Source organism: Actinia tenebrosa, unplaced genomic scaffold, assembly GCF_029948245.1.
Source record: "Actinia tenebrosa isolate PJP-AT-01 unplaced genomic scaffold, QUT_ActTen_1.0 utg2038__unscaffolded, whole genome shotgun sequence".
NCBI lineage: Eukaryota > Metazoa > Cnidaria > Anthozoa > Actiniaria > Actiniidae > Actinia > Actinia tenebrosa.
Genome location: NW_028292600.1, coordinates 216,261 through 239,672, shown reverse-complemented (window position 1 = coordinate 239,672; position 23,412 = coordinate 216,261). Strand labels below are relative to the sequence as shown.

General features: G+C 43.1%; 2 protein-coding genes and 1 pseudogene across 2 annotated transcripts; 2 read left to right on the top strand and 1 right to left on the bottom strand.

Annotated features, from left to right (window-relative positions):
* Positions 1-3,803: 3,803 nt before the first annotated feature.
* On the bottom strand, positions 3,804-5,020 carry LOC148904342 (uncharacterized). The gene is made up of 2 exons (XM_089025423.1): positions 4,228-5,020; positions 3,804-4,138 (listed from the first exon to the last, which is right to left on the bottom strand). The coding sequence occupies exons 1-2, from the start codon at positions 4,662-4,664 to the stop codon at positions 3,916-3,918; spliced, it is 660 nt and encodes a 219-aa protein (XP_088881549.1). The 5' UTR covers positions 4,665-5,020; the 3' UTR covers positions 3,804-3,915.
* A 2,985-nt stretch (positions 5,021-8,005) lies between these two features.
* On the top strand, positions 8,006-9,545 carry LOC148904341 (uncharacterized). The gene is made up of 2 exons (XM_089025426.1): positions 8,006-8,038; positions 8,331-9,545. The coding sequence occupies exons 1-2, from the start codon at positions 8,006-8,008 to the stop codon at positions 9,543-9,545; spliced, it is 1,248 nt and encodes a 415-aa protein (XP_088881552.1).
* An 11,756-nt stretch (positions 9,546-21,301) lies between these two features.
* On the top strand, positions 21,302-23,029 carry LOC148904340 (uncharacterized; annotated as a pseudogene).
* The last annotated feature ends 383 nt before the right edge of the window (positions 23,030-23,412 follow it).

Sequence of the window (23,412 nt, the reverse complement as noted above, 5' to 3'; positions counted from 1 at the left end):
TTGGGTTCTGACACCATGTGAGATCTAGTAGATCAAGCCGCCATTGTGGTTGTGACTTCTGTTTTATATGCAAAATTCCATACAAATACCGCTGACCTAACATATAACTATCTTAATTATATCACAGAACCCTGGCAGTATTTTGTGGATAGAAACCCTAGCAGTTGTTGGGTCAAGAAATCCTAGCAGTTTTTTTTTAGGATTAGAAATCCTAGCAGTAGTTTAGGGTTCTAGAAAGACTTTGGGGCAAGAAACCCTAAGAGTTGTTAGGGTTACGAACACTAACAGCGGTTGGGGCAAGAAACCTAAGCACTGGTTGGGGATAAAAACCCTAGTAGTGGTTAGGGTTAAAAATCCTAGCAGTAGTTTAGGGTTTATGGAAACCCATTGGGGATAGAAACCCTAGAAGTGGTTAGGGTGAGAAACCCTATTAATGGTTGGGGATAGAAGCATCTGCAGTGGTGAGGGTTACAAACCGTTGAACTGGTTGGGGATAGGAACCTTAGCAGTGGCTAGGGCTCCAAACCCTAGCAGTGGTTTGAGATAGCAACCCTAGCAGTGGTTAGTTAATAGATAATTACTGAGGCACGCAGCATTCGTAGGTATAATGGAGGCAGCTGAGGGCGTAGCCCGAAGTAGTAGTTTAGGGTTAGAAACCCTAGCAGTAGTTTAGGGTTTCTAGAGAGCCTTTGGGGCAAGAAACCCTAGAAGTGGTTAGGGTAACAAACCCTAGCAGTAGTTTAGGGTTTATAGAAACCCATTGGGGATAGAAACCCTAGAAGTGGTTAGGGTGAGAAACCCTATGTTAGGGATACAGGTCATAGCAGTAGTTTAGAGTCTATAGAAACCCTTTGGGGCAAGAAACCCTAGCAGTGGTTATGGTTAGTAGTATAGGGGATGGGGGTTCCAAAACAGTGACCAATGGAGGATTACCCGTCTAAAGTGAATTCCTTGGTTCGTACCGCGATTACCCGCATCCCGTGTCTATTTAGTTAAATATGTTAGTCTATATATGAAGTGTGAAGATTGTAAAGAGTTTGCTTATGACTTTTGTGTAAAGTGCTTGAAACCCAAGTTTGTGCCCCAACCACCAAGGAAGCTTGTTTGTTGTGGTAAAAAAATGCAAATAGAAGATGACACGTCGGCACAGTGTTACGAGTGTGGTAAGAACATTCGCAATGCCGTACCAAATGCTACCAGAGAGCAGTATTACGCCAATGGAGGTCGTAAGAAAACGCCTTATAAGAGAATAAAATACTTTAGAGACTGGATGAGTCACATCCAAGGTCTTCGACCGGTATATTTAGATAACAAAGTAATGGAAGCGCTTAACTTAAAAGAACCAACCCCGCAAAGCCTAAGGAAGACATTGAAAAAATTAAAACTAGGGAAATATTACAAAGGTATTCCCTACCTTTTGTCTGAAATTACCGGCGACCCTATTCCAGAAGTGTCTGAAGATACTATGAGCAGAGCCGAGTGGATGTTCTGTCGGCTGGATAAGGATATTCCTTATTACCCTGACGTAATTTACGAAATATTTTACGAAATAGACCCCAACCACCCCCTGTTAGGATGGGTTCCGAGAAAATAAAAATGCAAAACTGGCGTTTGTTTTGCCAGAAACCCCACTGGGGAATGCATCGCGCAGAACACCAAGCTATCCCCAGTGGGGTTTTTTTGCATTTGGGCTTACGGGGCTTATTTCATCCCGCGCCAGAGGCCCTCTAGTACATACACATATACCTTTCTTACGACCCACCAGAGGGTGAACTCCGGACAGCGTCCCGAGACACCCCCTGACTTTTCCAACTTTTCCTCGCGAAACCCCCCGTCGCGGGGTTGAATCGCACTTTCTATCTTTCCTTACCCACCCCTCCCACGGTTGCTGTGAGTGGGGGAGGCTTTTTTTTTCACTCACAGCAACCGGTCCAAATGTGTCTGCAGCAAGGCTTGAACTCTGGGCCTCCCCAGATCCAAAGTCCAAGAACACAAGCGAACGCCAGACACACAGGACGCTTACGTATGTGAAAATTATTATATTTATGTCTTGCACTCTAATTTGCATATGACCCAGACAGCCGGCGTTCAATATGTAAACGAAACCCTGTCACGCTTTTTTCAAAGCAGATGTTTACTGAGCAAGCTTTCTTTGAAGCTCCTCTTTCGCTTCTTGGTAGATCTTTTTGCGAGATTCCTCGGAAAGATCTTTTACGACTGTTTTTTTATTCCTCATGTCCGTTTTTAGTTTCTCGTATTTGTCTTCTTCGGCCAGAATAAGCGAGAATTCTATGTCGTCTATCTTTCTGTCACGCAAAGCCTTTGAGACAAGGTCAGTGATCGTATTTACTTTAGCCCTAGACAGAGCTATTGTCGTGTCATGCTTGGATATTTTCGTGGATAGCTTTTTCATAATACCCGTAGCGACAGCAGAAATAATACCACAGGCTGCCCCAACACCGGCCAAAGGAACTCCAACAATTATTCCCAGCCCAGCAAGCGAAGTAGCAACGCCGGAGCCCTTTAACACAACAGATATGGATCCTGAAGTTATCGCAATCTTATGTAGCGTACTCCGGGCTCTGACGTATTTCTTCCTAACTTTTTCGTAGTGTTTTGTCTGCCCTTCCAAGTAAGCCAGGATTAAATTTGCTTTATTGAGCCTGAAGTTTTTGGCATTCATTTCGTTAGGTTCCTTAGGAAGTTCAGGATAAAGTGGAGGTGCTGATGGTATAACATCTATTATATATACTAATGTACGACGCTTTTGGGAATGATATTGAGGAGCAGCCACATCATGACAACCGAGATTACTGGAATTGGAGAGCATTTAGGAAGATGTTTCCACATGCAGACCCTAGTAAGTTCGAAAGAAGACCCGATGGGATTTACTTCAACGGCGAAAGAATGTACAGCAATGCGGACTTGGAGCCAAAGGCGACCGCCAAGCATCCTAAGATTTTACCACCCGGCTATGTTAAACCAAAACCCGTGCATAAAGAAAGGCTACCTAATTTTCCAAAGAATCTATTAATAACCAACCAGGATTACCCATTTTACGATGCTGAAGGTGGCGTAAACGACTTTGATAAGATGGTAACGCATTTGAAAATTCCAGTGGGCAAGCAAACGTTTGACGTAGTAGTAAGGAATATCTTTAAGGATTTTAACCTTACGCACACTTCAGGAAAAGAAGCCAGAGAATGGTTAAAGGGACCTAACTTTAAATATTGGACGCAGCAGTTAAACTTTGCAGTTTGGGCGGCTACGAAGGGCTGCGGGGTTGCCGTGGATATGTTTGACACTGCCTTTCTAAGGTTTCATGTGGCTTTTACTATGCGTCGCCTGTTGAAGGAGCTTGACGTACCATTACCGGGGGAGAAGCTTTTTAATAGAATGAATAACCACTACGATTCCGCTGCCCTAGAAAGGCTAATGAATGAGTTTAAGCCGCAGCAAAGAGACTTTCGTTATCGGGAGGGTGCCACGCATGGTTTAGGTATCATTTATCTTTACCATCCGACTGGAACACGCCCCGCAGACATGTATCTTCTCATACTCATTAATTATTCATGAGGTAACTAGCCAATCGATTACCTCGTACCTGGTCACATGATGTATCTTGAAACTAGGTCAAGTGTCTTAAAGCCGGGGAGGGTTTTGATATCAGCAGGGAAGAGGTGGGGCTGATGAATTGGAACAAAAGAAATTAATTCAGTCGACCAACAACTGGATCAAAATTAATTCAGTCCAAGGACTGGAACAAAATTAATTCAGTCCAAGCATTGAATCAAGTCAATATATAGAAAGATGAAAACAGAAAATTTAATTCATCAAGCATTTATTTCAGAAGTTATTACCAATAAACTATAATCAATAATAGTTGCAAATATACTCAACACTTCGTTTAACAACTTACTTAGATATTAATGAAATTTCAAAACAATTTGCTATCGTAAACTTAGCATTTTCTATAAGTATAAATATCTTAGCTGTTGACTGGCCTAGTACTCCTTTCCTCCACATCGTCTCTTCCTCTTCTTCTGTAATCACCTCTTTTTCTTCCTTTCTATTAGTAACCCCTTCGGCGTGGACACTTTTCATCTCTGCATCCAGAATTTTTCTCAGTCCAGAAAAACTAAAAGAAAAACGTTCAGTTAGAATAATATAAGGTTTTATTCATGTGCAAAGTAAAGCAAATAAACAGAAAGTTTCTAATTAACTCACCACATGTTAGACTTGTCAAGCATATTGACGTCGTTTCGGTTTTTCGACTCTAGGTGGCGTTTAAGGCTAGCGATAAGCTGATAAAGCGTACGAGCAGGATATGGCGAACCTTTCTTGTTTGCTGCTTCTTCAACAAATTTGCCAAGCCAGAAGTTTAGGGATGGAACTGTCATAGTTTCCCATGCCTCAATATCCAAATTTTGAATGCTCTCTAGCGAGACATCCATGGAGGTAGACTCCAAACTTGCCACTTTGTTTTCTCTACTTTGCCTCCATTCTTCAAAAATATTCACAGCCCAGTTATTCTTGTAACGGGTTGAAATTGGCACAGCTTTTTGCAAAAGTTCTTCTTCTTGGGCTTGACTTTTCACTTTTCGAAAGCGTTTTAAAGGTAGAAGCTCCGCTTCTTCATCGCTGTCTCTTTGACGAGAAGCCATGTTGAAATGAATACATTCAGAGAAAAATAACTGCTATTTGCATAAGTAATTCAGATAGCATTTATCTTAAGAAATCCCAAAGGACGAAAGCAAAATAAAACCATTACAAAACAAAAGATTGTCATTATTACAACTAGGTGAATGGAGCGAAGATCATATACAATGAAATAAATACAAGATAAAAACAACATCCCTCCCGAATAATTAATGAGTATGAGAAGTCATTTCAAATCCTCCAAATCGGACTGGACGGGATTTCAAAGTCCTTGCAATTAGTTCCAGTCCTCGGCTTCGCCTCGGACTGGAACTAATTGCGCGGACTTGAAATCCCGTCCTGTCCTCATTGTCGGATTTGAAATATTACATCAAAAATACCCAGGTAAGTTAGAGTTTGCAGATTTAGGTGGTAGTAGGTGGAACCTTAATCTTATTGAGAAGATCGAGACGATTTACCCCAGTCCATGGGACCCATTTGTATTATTAAAAGGAAAAGGCCTAAGAAACCTAGCTCGAATTAACCGCAGCATAGAGGCATTCGTGTACTGCATCTTAGGAGCGCAGGTAAATACCCGCAGCCCCATTGTAGGATCCCAAGGTGCTTCACAGGAAACGCAACAGGAATTCCTAACTTTATTTGAGTCCGCAATAATAGAAAATGACATATCCAAATCGGTGCAAAGATATCAATTAGCGGTGCAGCAATCTAAAGTGCGGTTAGATTACGCCTTGAGTCCTGGTTCTTGGTTAATGCCAAGTAATTTGGTCATCAACACTAATTCCGTTGTGGGTTATAACAACAAACTTCAGCGAGCAACCGAAGACATGAAGTTTGGGGTGAATGACGTGAACTCTGACATGACCAAGGGCATTCCTCACTTCGTAGAGAAGCCAAAGAAGGTACACGCAGAAAAACCAATTCCCAAGCCCACAGCCCAAAAGAAGGTCCATGTTATGCCACCTGAGGAATATGACCATAACTTACTAAAAGCCGGCTTAACAGCTGCAAGTATTGGTCTAAGTTATTATATATGGCGATGAACAACCCCTACGTAGCTGGAGTAGATTGTGTCTATACGACTTACACAGGGAAGAAGCTGATAATATGCAGTATTTGCATTGGCGCGAGTAGTCATGCAAACGTAGGATTTCGTTTCTGCGACGACAATGGAGTATTACAGCCCATGCGTGCGAAGACAAACAACAGAGAGCCTAAGCATTTCTCCGCAGAGCCACCAACGAATAGCGCCGAGAATCTTACGACTTGGACTTTTCACATGGTTGCTGATTGCCATGGGAAGGTAAAGCTACAAATACGTATAGATGAAAGCGGAAGTGTTTGCATAAATAGCGCAGAGGATCAAAGGAATAAGGATTATAACCACATGACCATAAGCACTCTTACGGTGCTTAGCCTCTAGAAGGTAACTTTGTTACCTGGAATATATGAATCCACATTGGAAGGAAACTCGTTACGTTTATTTATTAGAGGATAAAGCATATGGAGCCCCCGTTTGGTCTGATATTGGGATGTGGGTCGAAGTTGGAGGCCTCGCGCTAATCGTTTGTAGCATTAACATTACTGCGGCGCGGGCTGGAGTCATAGGGTTTAGGTTGGTTGACGAGAACGATAATCCTCTTGTTCCTTATAGGGTATCGACTAATAATCGGAGACCTTCCCATTTCACGGTGCAGCCATATCCATTTAGTGGCGAGGCGTTTTATACGGCTACGTTTCACATTGTGGCTAATTGCAGTATGCTAAGTTACAAGTTTACCCCGATAAAGAAACTAAAAATGGAAATGCCATGGTTGGTATAAATAGTACGCACACGAGCCCCAGCGAAAACGATGATGAAGCCTGGAATCATAAGCTTATTAGCACCATGAGTGTGTTACCGCTAGTTCCGCATTATCAAGGCGGCGCGAATACTGTCTTTACTTATCCCAAGTCGAGAACACCCGGATGCCTGACGACGATAAGCCCGACATAATACACAAGGATAAGATTAACCCTTCATCTTCTTCAGGAGGACCACCCCGATAGCTACTACCAGGATCCAGATGTTATTCCCCACGAACTTTAACAGTTCTCCGCCGGCCCTAAGTGCCAGGCTAAGGACACTACCAAGCAGCCCAGGAAGACCGGCTGCCATCTTTTTCCCTAAGTCCGTCAGTCCATTGCCTAATTTCTTTACGCCTGCGCCCGTAGCCTTAAGCGCGTTGAGGATGACTCCTACTACGGTGCTAATAGCGACCGCAAATGCCAGCGGAATACCACACTTTACCAAGGCCTTTTTTATCTTTTCCTTGGTGGTAAGCCCCAACTCCTTTTCCAGGCCTTCTCTTTGCGCCTGTAATTCCGCAACCCTTTCCTGAAGGGTTTCTACTTCCCTTTGGGCTGCCTCCCTTTCCTCTTCGGGACGAGTTTGTTCATTACTTATTTCCTGCTGCCGTTCTATTTGCCCCTCCAAGTCTTCGACGGCCTGTTGAAGTTGTCGTATTCGTTCCTCCGCCACTGCCTTGTCCGCCATGACTTTCCTTTCTCTGTCAACAGACTCCATTAATTCTTTTCCCAAGCGCTGTAGTTCTGCATCTTTCCCCGCCGCTTCATTCACCGCAATCTTTAGCTGCTTCCTTGCTCTAGACTTTTCTTCTACTAGCTTAGAGAGCCTAGCTTTAAAGTCAGCAATTTCGGCGGTATGACTCGCACTAGTTAGCCTACCTTGTTTTATGAATTCGTCTTCTAATTCTTCTATGCGCCCCTGCAATGCTTGGTTTTCCTCCTGGACGGCTTCGAAGCGACTATCGATACCACCCCCTTCCTTGGTTGCTTCGTCGAGTTGTCGCGTAAGGTCGTTGATGGTTATGTTATTTTCCTGTATTTCCTTTTGAAGTGCTTCCCTTTCGGCTCTTGCGTTTTGTAAGTAACTCACCAAGCCTCCAGTCGCGTCACTATTTGGCGGAAGTTTTTTGAGTTCTTCACTCTTTTCCCCTCTGACGGTTTCTAATCGTTGGAGTTTTTCTCGTTGTTTATTAAGTAATGCATTCATAGATTCAAGGCTTGCTTTAGCACTTGGCATCTTGACGCTCTTAAGGAATTCTTCTTGGAGCCTCGTAGTTTCCTTTTTAGTCAAGGTAGACAACAGCGTTATGTTAGGATTTCCCAACGCTGCCGTTATTTCTTTCGAAAGAGCGTTGTTAAGTAAGGTAGGCTCCTTTCTTTGATTAAAGATGACCATTTTTCTCTACCTGCGTATCGAATTTGGATTTGGCCTTTATCTCCTACTCCGAACTCTAAGAGAGCCAGTTTTGCGCTAGGATATCGCTGCCTTACGTTGTCGATGACTTCTCTTAATATTTCAGTCCTTGCGTCCGTGAGATCCAAGTCATCCATTTGTAGATACTCTGGGACGGGTTCGTATGGATTCTTAGACTTGAAACTATCTCTTAGAGAACGCAAAGCATCGCGGGCCCTGCTGTCATATTTGAGTCTTAGCTTATCAAAAAGGCCTCGGGGATCTACATTGTCATCAGGAAGCAGGGTCTCATATTCTTCGTCGTTAATGTCTACTTGACCTTCTTCGGTAAGGGGGTCAAAATCCGTTCCTTCTACTTCCATTATATATGATAAGCTCAAAGTTAAACCCCAACGTATTACCTAAGCAGGTTGGTGGACTAAAGGCAGAACGCACCTTTCACCGGGTTACCTTTACCCCCAGCAGCGCTAAGCCTGGAGAAACCTTGTACGTGGGCGTACCCCGCCTAACGGATAACCTAGTATTGGTTCCTGGCACCTTGGCTTTAAGGTTTGACCTAGCGGTGCAGTCTGACCCCACAGACGAAAGGATTATCGTCAACAACGTGGGCCGCAGCCTTGTCTCTAAGATGAGGGTCAATTTTGCCGGGGAAACCTTGCTGGACTTAAACAGGTACGATTTGTACACCACGTACAAAGATTTGTGGTTGACGGCCTTCGACCGTGCGCAAAGGATAGAACAAGGAATTGGTGGCGTTATCCTACGTAAGGTTCGCACGCCTACGAAAACGCAACCTACGGACTCCAGCGGGGAAACGGCCGTGGCCAAGGCAAAGGAACTAAAGACGGTCTATGGGACTAAGTATGTCATACCACTGGACTTCGAAGTAATTACGAGTCATGGTGTGTACTACCCCAGGCAATTAAGTGAACTACAGTTTGAAGTAGCTTTAGCAGATGCTAATAACATCATTGGGGGGTTAAGTTCTGCGCCCAGCACAACAACTCCATACTCCATCACCAACTTAGAGCTGCAATACGAAACAATATATAGCGAAGAGCTGGCTCGTAGGTCCGGCATGGAGTACAGCTCGGGGAAGGCGTTCCTTTACGACCACGTTGTAATGTATAAGACGTTTAGCTTCCAAAATAACGGCCCCGAGGTCATCAATGAAAGCATTAACATACCCCGACGCAGCCTTACAGGATTGTTGTTGCTGTTCGCAAAGACGTATACCGCAGGTGGTAGGGACTCTGAGGCGTTCTTTAACCCCAACATTACCAACGTAGGTGTTAGTATTAACGGAGTACCTAACAAGGTCTACTCCCAGGGAATAAAGCCTGCAGACGTGTACAGGGATGCAATGCGTAAGTTTGGCGACCAGGTGAGTCCTGAAGAATTCTTCACGGATAAGTACGCGCTGTGGATTGACATGCGCACTACCAACGATGAATCTATGCACGGTCAGGGTCTGCGGCTGGTAAACACCCAAGACGGCATTACTTTGGAAATCAAGCGCACCAAAGGAAGCGGTACTGACTTTAAGGTAAACGCGTATATCTTCGTCGTGTCTGACGCGCAGCTTAGCGTAGAAATGAATCAGCTAAGGAGCGTTGCGTATTGATTCGTTCGCTGCGCTCACTCATCCAAGAAAGAATAAAATATCCCTTACGTATACCATGTTACGCGTCTTCGAAAACAACGATACCAAACTGCAATGCATAGTGCGAGGCGAAACTTTGTACTTTAAGGCAAAGGAAGTGGCGGCTGCGTTGGGCTACGAGCGTCCAAAGGACGCTATTAAGGTGCATGTTCGCGATAAGTACAAGGTAAAGCTTAGCGAACTTAGAGTGGAGGTGAATCGCCTCCCCTCTCATTCACAGCCTAATTCCCTGTACGTAACTGAATCCGGGCTGTATCAATTGATATTCAGTTCCAAGATGCCAACGGCAGAGGCATTCCAGGATTGGGTGCTCGAAGAGGTCTTGCCAGCATTAAGAAAGACTGGCAAGTATGAAATAGAGCGGCGTTTTGACAGTCCTAACAAGCTGGTATTCAAAATAGAGAATGAATTCGACCTGCATAAGAATGTCGTTGACTACATCCGCAGGTTTTACCCCCAAATGCTCGTGACCCCTGGTCTAGGTGAACTGCAGGACTCCGACGGTAAACGCATAAAGTGCTGGCAGAAAGGATATCAGCGCGGTCAGCCCGACTTGTTAATCCTCAATGCACATGTGCGATACCGTGGTTTCTGCGTCGAGCTGAAGACTCCAAAAGGCAACGGGGTATTATCTGAGGATCAACGTCGCCTGTTGCACGAATATGAGCAAAATGGTTATAAAGTAATGATCAGCAGCGATTACGACGATATCTGTAGAAGTGTCGCGGAGTATTCCCAAGGTATTCGTCTCCCGTGCGCCTACTGCTGCAAAAGATTCAAGTCCACGCAGACTCTGGGAACGCATTTAAAGATATTTCATAGAATATATGACATTTGACGCTGTAAGGCAGATACACTGGCGAGACTTAAAGGAGGGTGTTACGTATGAAATAAAAAATTACGTAGCCTTTGAAGATATTGACAGGCTACGGTTGTTATTGGCGCATGAGGGTGTCACGTACAGCCTGTGGGCGCCGGATCGCGTTCGTTACGTCATCGAAGGACAGGAGCTTACGCATCTGAGGTCGTATGGTAAGAAGGATGGCCGCTGGGCCTTTGACGTCGCAAAGTGCGTCCTTCCTTCGCCTCTATGTGGTTAGGCGCGTCTAAAGCGTCGATTAAGTGGGGTTCGTCGACAATGAGGGTCGGCGACTCTTTTTTAACGATGCAGTCTGCGGGTGGTTCACATGTAATACAGTCCATATATACTTAGGGTAATTAGTAATCCTCCAAAGAATGCTGCTGCGTAGGCTATCATATATCAGATTGAAGGAATCCCTTATTATTATTAAGATCTTATTAGGGCCTCGGAAACTATTTTGAAAGGAGTCTTATTATTATTCATTATTTATTAAGGGGTACGGAAACTATTTTAAAGGAAGGCTTATTATTATTCAAATATTATTAAGAGGAAAGTTCTTATTATCCTTAAATAAGATCTTAATAATAATAATAAGGACATCCTTGAAATAGTTTCCGGGGGCCCTAATAAGATCTTAATAATAATAAGACTCCTTTCAAAATAGTTTCCAACCTACCATAATAAATAATGAATAAAAATAAGGGATGTCTCAGAATAGTTTCCCAGACATCCCTAGTAACCCTCTAATCGCGACCTTCCACAGCGTTAGCATGCCTTTTCTTAATGCGTTCCATGTGCTCTTTGAACGTAATGGGGTCCGCCTGCACGTATAAGCACTGCCAAATATGTTGACTGTCCCTCCTACATCCGCAGCGTTTGCAGTCTGCTTCCCAATATGCCCTATCTTCCTAGCGCACGCCTTCCGCGCGGTCAAACATAGCAAAGCGCATGTCGATCTTCTTCTTTCGACGTATTAACTCCAACTTGGTCTCCTCAGGGCAGCAGCGCGCCACGATATCGCCGTGGTACTCACACGCTACGCCGTCTAATTCATACCGCGTTAAACAGCGGAAACGATGCCAATCCTCTTCTTTATCCTCCTCGCAGCGCTCGCAAATGTTGTTCAGACACACCCTGTTCTCCACATGGTACTTTAACATCTGCTTGCTGCTGAACAGACGATCGCAGTGTTCGCAGCGCTTCTCCCGCAGCTTCCTACAGACCTTCTTTTCGACATGGTATTTTAACATTTGCTTAGAGCTGAACTCCTTGTTGCAGTGTGTGCACTCCATATATAATAAGAATTTAATAACCTTATATGGGATACCTCATGAAGTCCACGACGGACTCCTTAGCCCACGTTGCCATAGTTATCAGCGCGCCAAACCGCTCTGCGCGCTTTAGGCCGCACATTTCCTCATATAGCTCCTTTACGCGTTCATTCAGCCGGTCTATCTCCTCCCTTTGCATCTCTACCATCCTCTCTAGGTTTGACTTTTCTTTGACGACGTTAACCATTGCTTTGACTGCTTCCACGGGCTCCATATATAAATATAATGAACCCGAATCACATGCCTTGTAACGCTCTGATAGTAGGACCCACAGGCTGCGGAAAGACCCAATTCGTAGTAGAGCAGCTATTAGGACCCTTTAGATACCGATTTGACTATATTGTTCTCCTTTGCCCCACCTACGTGAATAACCGCACCTGGACGGGCGTGGACGCGAAAGATGACGACTTCTTTGTAGATATCTTAGACCCTAACGAGTTATCTGGGCATCTTAAGTTCTGGCATAGACAATTCCCCAAAAATACGCAAACCCTCCTTATACTGGATGACATTGCCTGCGGGGACGACGTAAAAAGACGCACTTCAGAGCTCGTTAAACTCGCCATTAGCGGTAGACACGACAATACTAGCGTTTGGTTGCTCTCGCAGCAGCTTACCAGTGTCTCTAAGCCCTTTAGGGAAAACATAGGTTCACTTGTTGTCTTTTACACGCCCAGTAAGAGTGACCTGGAAACCATTTTAAGCGACTACGGCGGTGAGATATCTAAGGAAAAGCTGCATGAATACATGCGGCATCTAGAGACGCACAAACATTCCAAAATGATCTTCTCTTTGAGGTTTCCGTATTCCATAAAGATCTCCGATCTTTAACTCCTAATGTATATGGAGATTGAGCAGTTGATAGATGAAGTCCCCACACAGCTAGATGAAAGTAACCTTAAGGAACAACTTAACGTCCTTGTGTCATCGGGAAAGTGTAAGGAAATGATAGGCAAGGAACTTACTCATGAACAAGTTAATAAGTTTTCAGAAGAGGAAGTCAAGAAGTTCCATAAGAGGTATGAGGCTGCCCTTGCAAGTAAGACCACGGACGCCGTAGCAGACTCCGCCATTCGACTTGCCACCAAGCTTCTCGAACTTGCACTGCCCATAGACGACGTGGAGCAACTACGGAAGGACATAAGAGACGACTATGTCATATCTCAAGAACTTAAGATAACCTGCGGGTGGTTGTCTTTTAAGTGCGGTAAGTTAATGGAGGTCGCCTCTGCGGCACTTCACGTAGCTCAGCATGTCGACTTGAAGGAGGTACTAGGTTCCTTTGGGACATCTTGGAAGGACTTTAAGAAGGGCAGAGTAGCACTTGCTGAGGTCGACAACAAGTCACCTCAAGAACCTAATCAAGCACCTAGTTAAGTCGCCACAAGTACTTACTCAAGTCATTCTCAAGTCGTCCTTAAGTTACTTATCAAGTCCTTCAAGTCCTTAGATATAAATGAGTGAAGCTGAATCGAAGGCGGAGGAAGCCCCTCAAGTAGAGGAGCAAAAGATTACCAAGGCTAAATCTCCAGGCAGAGTCGCTGCCGGTAAGAAGCTCGCGGAGATGAACAGGAAGAACAAAGCCAAAAAAGAAGAAAAGGTGGAGGACGAAGGCGAATCCTTTATTAATCCTGGGTACGTCATCGGCGCGTTAGGAGTCGTCATAGCAGAAGGCAGCCTCTACTTACAATGGCGGGCTACCAAGCCAAAAGTAGAATTAGAGGCCGTGCATGTGACGCAGGAGCCCCCTAAGAGAAGCAAAATACCCGTAATGGAATAACCTTCTCGCTTTGTAATATAATGTCAACCGCGTTATTGAAAACTGTTGAAGAGGCTGCTATTATTACGGGTATCGTTGCTGGTATTGGTTGGGTAGGTAAGAAGGTGCTCAAGGAAGAATTTACTGAAGACCCAAGTAAGAGCTTCGCTGGCTTTGCTAAGATGACCGCTGCCGTCGGCGGGGCTATCATGCTAAAGGACTATTTGCAGAAGGAAAAGTACATCCCTAATGTATAAATGGCTAGTTTGATCGCAGGCGGAGTTATTGCAGCTTTAGCATTAACTGGAGCTAATTATGGCGGTCAGTATTTGGATAGATTAGTTAGAGGTGATCGCAGCGGAGAATCGGCTGCCGAAAGGAAGAGACACGACTTAGCGCTGGAGAAATATCAGCGAGGCGTGGCGGCTTGGAATGAAAAAAGACAAGCTTACAGGGATTGGTTGGACAAGAACTACCAAGACAAAATGCAGGCGGATAAGAACTTCGAAAACACAGACTACGCCTTTAAGCTCTATGCGCAAGCACACCCCGACTTTAGAATGAGAAAGCCCCAGTTTAAGAATTACTACCAGCCTTCTAAGAAACAAAAAGACAATGAGTTGGTCATCGTAGGAGCTGCAGGGCTGGCGGGAGGCGTAGCTTTGGCGTACTTAGTCTAAGCTACGCTTAGCCTCTAGTGACGCGAAGCATGAGCGTCTAATATATATGATCGTCTTTTTGGAAAGCGACAAGAATAACTTTACCACTTATTTGAATCCCCCCATCAAAGCCTATAAGGTTCGGCTGGTTAGTTGCTCTTTGTACAATTCTTGGTATAATTTAAGTAATGGCATGGTCACCGTACTTAAGGCGCCTGGCAAATATCAAGGTGAAATGCTACCCGATGGACATTACACACAAATCACCCTTGCTAAGGAGCTCGCCAAGCGCGGTTATACTCTCACCACAGGATTACCGCACGAAATGACCCTCAAACATAATCTACCAAACGATTTCTCGGCAACCCTAGGAAAAGCTGATGCATTGGGATCTTTACTAGGTCTCTCAGGCAAGGCGATTACCAACACGGCCACACCCGTGAAATGGAAAGTTGCATCATCTTATGAAGTCTATTGCGACTTGGTCAATAGTTACAGCAATGGAAAAAAGTCTTCTCTTATGTCCAAGTTTCTGCCCAAAGGCAATCCATTCGACCTGGTAGAATACGCACCCATTTCTTTGAGCTATGACTTGTCTCATTTGGTAGAAAGCATAAACATCACCATTAAAGTGGACGGAGAGACGGTGGATTTCAACGGGCGAAAGATCAATCTCGTCCTGGAATTCATATAATGGGTCGAACTGAGGACAAGCTCAAGAGGATTTACTATGGGCCTGAAGGCTATTGGAGAGGAACGTCAGCTATTAAGAAACTTGCAGCCGCGGCCAGGGTATCAGAAGAAACGGCTAAGAACTGGTTAAAAAAACAAACCCTCTGGCAGGTCTATCTTCCCGTGCCCAAGTACATTCCCAGGCCTAGCTTCACCGTAAATGCCCCCAACGAAGTTCATCAGGCGGATTTGCTTTTCTTACCGCACGACAAGGTAAGAAGAAAGACCTATAGATACGCTTTGACCGTAGTTGATATCGCAAGCAGATACAAGGACGCCGAACCCATAACCAGCAAGGATTCTGGGGAAGTCGCAGAAGCCCTAGGTAGGATTTATAAGCGCGTCTTGAAATGGCCTAAGCTGCTGCAAGTGGATGCGGGGACAGAGTTCATGGGCGTGGTTACTAAGACCCTGAAAGACCACGACACTAAGATTAGGAGAGCCGAAGCAGAGTACCACAGGGATCAGAGCATCGTCGAAAGATTCAATAAGACCCTGGCCGAGCGCCTCTTTGGGTACCAGTATTGGAAAGAGCTGGAAGATCCCTCCAAACGCAACAGGGAATGGACTCAGAGGCTCCCCCAGGTCGTCGCGGCCTTGAACAACGAGGAGGCCAGGGCTACGGGAATAAAACCCAAGGATGCCATAAAAAAGAAACACGTGGAGCACAAGTCCTACGTCAGAAGTTCGAGGGCGGTCTTCCCCCAGGAAAAAAGAATAGGCGATGTCACGGTTCGATATCTCTATGAGCCAGGCGAATTAGAAGGAGGATCCAAAAGATCTACGGATCCTAATTGGTCTTTGGAAACTTACCAGATCCGAAGTGCGATAGCTAAGAAGGGTCAGCCCATCTTGTATTATCTTCATGATGGTCCCACGTGTGGGTTCGTCAAAGAAGAACTGCTTATCGTGTGATGTCCGAATGCTATCGTATGGATACCATCATCACACATCCACCTCTTGCCGTCAAATGCGGACAGTGACACCTTCTCCTGCGTAACGTTGTGTATTTGATGTCCGTAGCTGCGCAGGCTGTTCATCTTATGCTGCTGTTCCTTACGCGTATGTAAGACCTTTAAGTAGGACTCATGCGTAATGTCCTTCTTAACCACGTACTTTTTTACGCCTTTGGCTTTCTTTTCTACGCCGTCCAGCTTTAGCACGCTGTACATCTTTGGTTTTAGCCCCACGTATTCCACGATGGGTTTTCCTTTCATTTCGTCCTTCATCTTTCCTATTACTTTCTTGTTTTTAGGGGAGTAAAGGAAGTGGTCTTTCGGCTAATCGCTGGTGTCGTACTCGTCAATGTCGGGTAGGCAATCCTTGTAAATATCTTCCGTCTGCACCTCCAGGATCAAAGAGTCGGTGTCGGTGTATAGGAGGCGGCATTTGTCGCCGTATTTCGGTTTTAGCTTGTCGTAGTAAAACTCATACATGAGCAACTTTGATAGGTCTAACACTGTAAACCCCGTGTATACGGGTTTATTCAGGAATAGGTTCGCCTTCTTCATGTGAATCACATAGAAGTTTAACATTTCCACGTATCTGACGAATCCAGGCTGTGACACGTATGCTTCTGCTTCCTCTATGGTGCTGGCTATTTTTATGCTTACGCGCTTGCGGATGTTTTCCATTGTCTTACCAAATACGCTATTGTTCATCAATTTGAACAGGTTCTTTTCGAAGTCATTCTTTGCCTGCGTTCGCTTTTGTGTGTTAAAGTCAATGTAGGAGCGCATCCAGGGTTCCTGCGTAAACTTCAAGACTCTATGTATCTTGGTTACTCGCATACCGTGCTTAACGTAGAACTGCAGGTTGCGGTAATGCACCACGTACTTCTTCTTGTTCATCAGGTTCATCGTTAGCTTCCTGTATGGCTTGTATCCGGGACACATTTGCTTTTGCAGCGGACTCAGCTTCTTAAACGGTATCTCTATCGCTTCTGGTGCTAACGGGAACTCATCGTGTGCGTCGTGCAAATGCTCTGGGTACTCCAGGTCCACCTCCAGCACGCAACCGTCTATCGGTTTCACTTTGTCCCATTCGAAATCTCTTACGGGTAAGTACTGCGACATTGCCCAACCGTAGAGGTTGTTGGCGTCTAAGTAGAATATGTATGTGGTTGGCTTCTCCGGGTCGTACTCCACCGTGGGATTGTTCGCTTTTGCGTATCATCTGCTGGGCCCGCAAACGCCGCCACGAATACCGTCTTCCATAAACCGGTACATATCGTATTCCGTTAGGAGATCCAGTTGCGCGTTTGTCTTCTTTAGCAGCGCGCTCCAACTAAGCCCAGGAGCCGTGTAGAAGTTCGCTGGATTCAACCCGTAGTATTCCATTGCCATCTTTCGAAAGCTTTGAAAGAGGTCCGCTAGTAGGACTACGTCTGAACGTAGGTAGATGTCGTGGTATTCTCCCATATTCTCACAGGAGTACTTTTCCCACACATCTAACGCATGCTGGTACTCCTCGTCCTTTATGCCGGACTCGTTGGTCTCTGACACCGTAAACGTTAATGGCTAGGTCATTTTCCTGCTCAAATATCGGTATGTCTAGCAACTGCATTGGGAACTCCACGCCGTCCCACTCCAAATCATCTGTTGGGTACTTACTTGTTCGGCAGGGGTTGTCATCTACTGGATACAGCGCGGATCGTATTGCCCACATAAAGCAGCGGTTGTCGTCATTCTTTACGTTGACTATGGCTTTCTTCCTTTCTATCCACGCCGGCAGGGGCACGTAACTTCCTCCTCGTATCGGCACGTACCTTGCCATGCTAACCTCCATACCTTCTACCTCCTCCACTATCCAACCTGATCCTTCTCTCGTATAGTTAGACAGCGACTCTGTAATTGCTTCTAAGGCTTCGCTGAGTGACCTATCCAGATTCGTGGACTCTAATATAACCAGTGACTTTGATCGCAGCATTGCTGTCGTCGTTACCTCATCTTTTGACAAACTTACTTCTACCATTATACTCGCTTTCAGGGCTCCTAATTCTTCTATACCTTTTCGGAGAGTCCTTTTAACCTTCCTTTCTGACTGACGCCAAAACTGTCTAACGTCAATCTCACCGTTACCGGGTATTGACAGCGTTTCGAAATTGGTTTGGGATTCCATATGTAATAGGAAATATCTTATACCTAATTCCAGACCCTTTTCAGATCATCGTAGTCATACTCACAGTCCTGACAATGCCAATACAATTTAACCTTCGTATCGAACTTCTTACCACACCCACAATCATAACTACTCATACACTTCGTCTTCATCTTTAAATGCTTCTTTAAGTCCGCTTCTTTCTTAAAAGTTCTCTTACATTCTTCGCACTCCATATATAGACTAACATATTTAACTACATAGACACGGGATGCGGGTAATAACGGCACGAATCGAGGAATTCACTTTAGACGGGTAATCCTCCATTGGTCACTGTTTTGGAACCCCCATCCCCTATACTACTTGGTTACAAACCCTAGCAGTGGTTGGGGCAAGAAAGCTTAGCTCTGGTTGGGGAAAGAAACCCTAGCATTGATTATGGTTAGAAAGCCTGACAGTAGTTTAGGGATTTTAGAAACCCTTTGGGGCAAGAAATCCTACCATTGGTTAGGGTTAATATATATTTAGGCACTGCCTAAGACCTGAGCTCCCGATACGAAATTAGAGAGCCAGGGAGCCCAATTTGAATGAATCTGAAAGGTAAAAATAAGATCGGGAAAAAAGTCTTCAATTATTTCTATTTGAGATGAAGATAACGCATCCCATCCCATAATAAAAACCATGCATTGAAATCGAATCAAAATGCACTACATTGGTTTTTATGCGCGATTATACCGTCCCACTTAGTAATTTTGAACACATCTCACCACCAGCCACCCCACGGGCTATTTTTAATTTTACTATAAAAAACGAAAGATAACTACAGACAATCCAACAAAATATCTGGTTTAGTGAAATTTACCTTGGATGTCTTTCATTGAAATCGAAATTTTGGAGATTCCCGATTCTTTTAGGACAAATCAGGACTATAAAACAGGCTTGAAAACTGGTTAAGGTGAGAAAAAACTAAAGCTTACTTGCGTCTTTCACATAACGATGTTTGGAAAACCATAACAATTTTGATGTTCTTATATTAAATGTATTTTTACCGCAATGAAAATATTTTAAAAAAACAAATGCTTTGGTAGCATCAGAGAGAAAATTGCCTGGAGATCATCAACTAACTAAACTTGAGAAATGAAGGCCCTGAACATTTTAAAAAAACAAATGTGTCATCAGTTAAAAGGAAAAAGTTTTCTTAATTACTTCATTGAAATAATTTTATTTCTTTCATATGAGAATTAACTACTTTTCGAGAAGCTTGAAAACTAAGCTTACTAAATTTTGAGATTCGATTTTACCAGTTTTCATGTCTGTTTTCATGTGTGAGAAAGATACGAAAATCACGAACGACAAAAGTTTTCGAAAAGCAAAGTTTACATTCAGTATTATACTTGACACGAACAACTGAGACAAAATAGAAAATAATGCAAAATACAAAATGACTAATTTCTTTGTCAGTAAATTGGCATCTGTAAATGTTTTTGAACATTTTTTAGCTTGGTTATAAAGTGAAAGTCAAGGTCTTTATACAATATCATCTCTCAACAACACAAATTTAAGCTCATTTGTATAATCATGGCTAGCTCGAACAACTTAATAAATAGTTGAATGTTTGGTGTAATTTTACATTTCATTCAATATATAAATAAATTATCTGTAGAAAGATATAAAATTATTGAATGAAAGTCTTCAGCTTTGTTTTGCCGATGGGACACGCGATAGGAGGCAAGCAAAGCTGAATTTTTCTTGAACGAAAAACATATGATAGTTGGTTAAAAACAACCGAATTGTTAATGATTTGCAAAGCTAAACAAAGGACGAATATTTGTTGTAATATGCTCTTCATGTTATATTTCCTCCAGCATTAAAATAAATTAAGCTTATCTACAGAAATATTATAATATATTATATAAATTTTGAGGGAAAGTCTTTGATTTGTCGATTCGTCGAGAAAAAATGCTTGTCAAAAAATAATAATATACGATTGTTTGCTAAACAACACACACCTGAATTCTTGGAGAACACTTCTTAATCCATCTTTGAATACATGAAAGTTTTTTTATTTGTCTTTGGTCTATAACTTGCCCTAAAGCGATTTTTTCTGTGCATCTGAGAGTCGCCTTAGCTAGTAGTTTTGCTTCAAATTCCTTTGTCTTTCACGCTCATTTTCTCTTTGTTCATCCGTGAAGTTTTGCCTCTTATAGTACACTCAACAAAATTACTCGACTCTGATTGGTCGAGAGGAGTACAATTATAGCGTTAATTGTACTCCGTAGGAGTACCGAATTAAGTCGCTATGGCAACACGGCCAAAACAATGTCAAAACAATTATTTTCTTTCATTTTGTACTTAAAAAGCATAAATAAAATTTTAAAGCCGTAAGAACTAATCTTTTTTATGCATTTCAGTTGCACGATGGACTGGAAATCGGCCGCCAAATAGACAAAGATGAACGGCGTCGCTTCGCATTTTTTACTGAAATTTTGTTGAGTGAACTATAAACAAAAAATCGCAAGATCTTCTCGTACAATTTGGAATTAATAGACACGAGTAATGTTTTGAAAGTTCTTGTAATTGCACGAGCGTTTAGGCGAGTACAATTAAAGAACTTTCAAAACATTACCAATTGTACTCGAGATCGTGCGATTTCCTATTCAAATTCCTTTGTCTTTCACGTTCATTTTCTCTTTGTTCATCCGTCAAGTTTTGCCTCATATTCCTTTTTCTTTCACGATCATGTTCTCCTTGTTCATAATGGAAGTCCCGCCTGGATTTGCGTTTTCGCTCTCTCTCTCTGCTTGCCGCTTTTCTTTGGTGAGATTCCTTCGTCTTTGCCTATCTTTTTCACTCCTCCAGAGTTTTTCCTCTTCCGAAAAAACTCTTTTACTTCTGGCTTTTCTTTTTGCTTCATTCTCCTCTGAGCTTTCTTTCTACATATCGATTTCGGAAAGGGGTTCCATCGTAAATAGAGTAAATATAAATATAAGCTTGAATAAAAAATTGTGTTGTTATCTTTCGGTATTTCTATACGAAATAACAGGTGTAAAAACGTTTTTAAAAAAGTTTAATAGCCGGATGACATCTAGCCGGATTGTATGTACACATATTTGTACGTGTGTACCTTTATGTGTACCCGGATGTTGCAACGCGTCGACATTCCCGCCAAAATAAAAAGATAATCTAACCAGCCAATCGGGATTCTTGCGTACACGGACGGACGGACGGACGTACGGACGGAAGTGACGTCAGCCAAGCCATGAAAAATCAATTTGATGGTTTACCAAGTATGGGGCTCCGCTCGCGCGGGCCGAAGGGGCTCCGCTATAAAAGTGAGCGTGACAGTGATCGATCACCAGGGCCATTATGAGCTAGGTGCTGGTCAAGGGGTGTTACGAGACGTGCTGGCTAGTTTTTGGCAAGAGGTGTTTTTATTATTGACACAGGGGGACATTGAAAAGGTACCATCTATCAGGCATGATCACCAGCAACAGGAATGGACAGCAGTTGGGCGCGTGGCTGCTGTATGGTTTTAGACATCTGGAATATGTACCTGTGTGCCTGTCACCGGTATTCTTGTCATCCTGCATACATGGAGAAGAGACTATTACAGAAGATGACCTACTGGAATCATTCAAGTGGTATATAACATCTGACGAGAGAAAGGTGTTTGAGCGGTGCATGACTGGCCAGCCATTAGACTTTGAATGTGATGATAACCTGATGGAGTTCCTGTCTAGTTATAGATGTTACAAAAACCCTACTGCTCAGACAATCAGAAGAATCCTTACAGAATTAGCACACCAGGAGTTAATCCAAAAACCTAGGTATGTCGCCACCTGTTGGGGGCCAGTGCTAGGAGTCCTCAATGATCACAGCAGCTTTGCAAAGCCACCTGTTGGGGGCCAGTGCTAGGAGTCCTCAATGATCACAGCAGCTTTGCAAATGTAGAGGGCATGAGAAAACTCTTCCTAGATAGTAAACCAACTGCAAAGAAGGTTATCAAAGCTCTGGCTGCCAACCCAACCACTGATGCAGAGAGGGAGTCGTTGTCATTCCTGAAGAAGTTTATCAAGTCTCTTAATGCTGTGTCATTGAAGGTCTTCTTGACGTTCCTGACTGGCTCAGACATAATGGTAGTCAACACTATCTCTGTGAGATTCACCTCATTGCATGGCATGGTAAGAACCCCAGTTCGGCACACACATGTGGGCATATCAATCATATAATGAATTATCAGAGGAATTCACTAACATCCTCAGAGACAAGGAGTCGTGGACATTTAACATTGTGTAGGCTGGACTAGTCTTACAGTAATTGACCTAATTCACTATGACGTCAATGCTTGTTTATGTCGGGGATAGAATCGCCAAATCCAATTTAATCTAAATTGACATCCATGCACGAGGTTTCTGGGAGAAGCAACGTTCTGCCTTTTTTGACGTAAGGGTTTGTCACCCAAATGCAGATACGTACAAAGATCTAGATCTACCCAAAATCTACAAGCTACATGAAAATGACAAGAAGCGGAAATACACCGAAAGAGTAAACGAAATCGAACATGGAACATTTACTCCCCTTGTCTTTTGTACAACAGGAGGTATGAGTAAAGAATGCAAAACATATCACAGCAGGCTTGCTGAACTGATAGCCCGAAAGAAAGGTGAAGAGTACCACAAAACAATGGCATGGATTAGGGCCAAGACTTGTTTCTCTCTGTTAAGATCTGCACTTGTATGTCTACGAGGCTCAAGGACTATAAAAAGAACTTATAATGATATAAACAACATAGACTTAGACATTCAGGTTGCTGAAAGCGCCATTTTATAAATTTAGATTTTTAGCTTATTAACGTAGATTTTTAGATAAAGATACATAGTTATATATTTAATATATATTTCAATTTTCCTTATTAGTCAGTTTTTCATCTTATAATTCCTTCTTCTTTGTAAGTATTATATATTAACATATTCATATTTAAATAATGGACAAATTCTATTCGATTTTTACAATCTTGAAAAAATGTATAAATATTTAAAAATTATTAATTATTGATTAGAGATTATTGTTATTATTAATTATTGATTAAAGACTATATTTTTTTTTGAAAAATGAAAATACATATATATCTAAAATGGCCTGGTTTTCAGATATAGTATGTGTTAATATGTACTAAAAAATATTCTGAGCGTTTGCTGGCTATTCTACTTCTCTTCGTGGAATGATACGGGATTTAGAACAATTTTCGGTTAGCTTGCGTTGATTTGACCCCGTCCGACGACCATGATCCTTTGCATTTAAACAATAGATTGTTGAATATTGTTTTGATGTGACGTCATAGTGAAGTAGGGCAATTAAGCACTGTTGTCTCTTTTGTACATTTGGA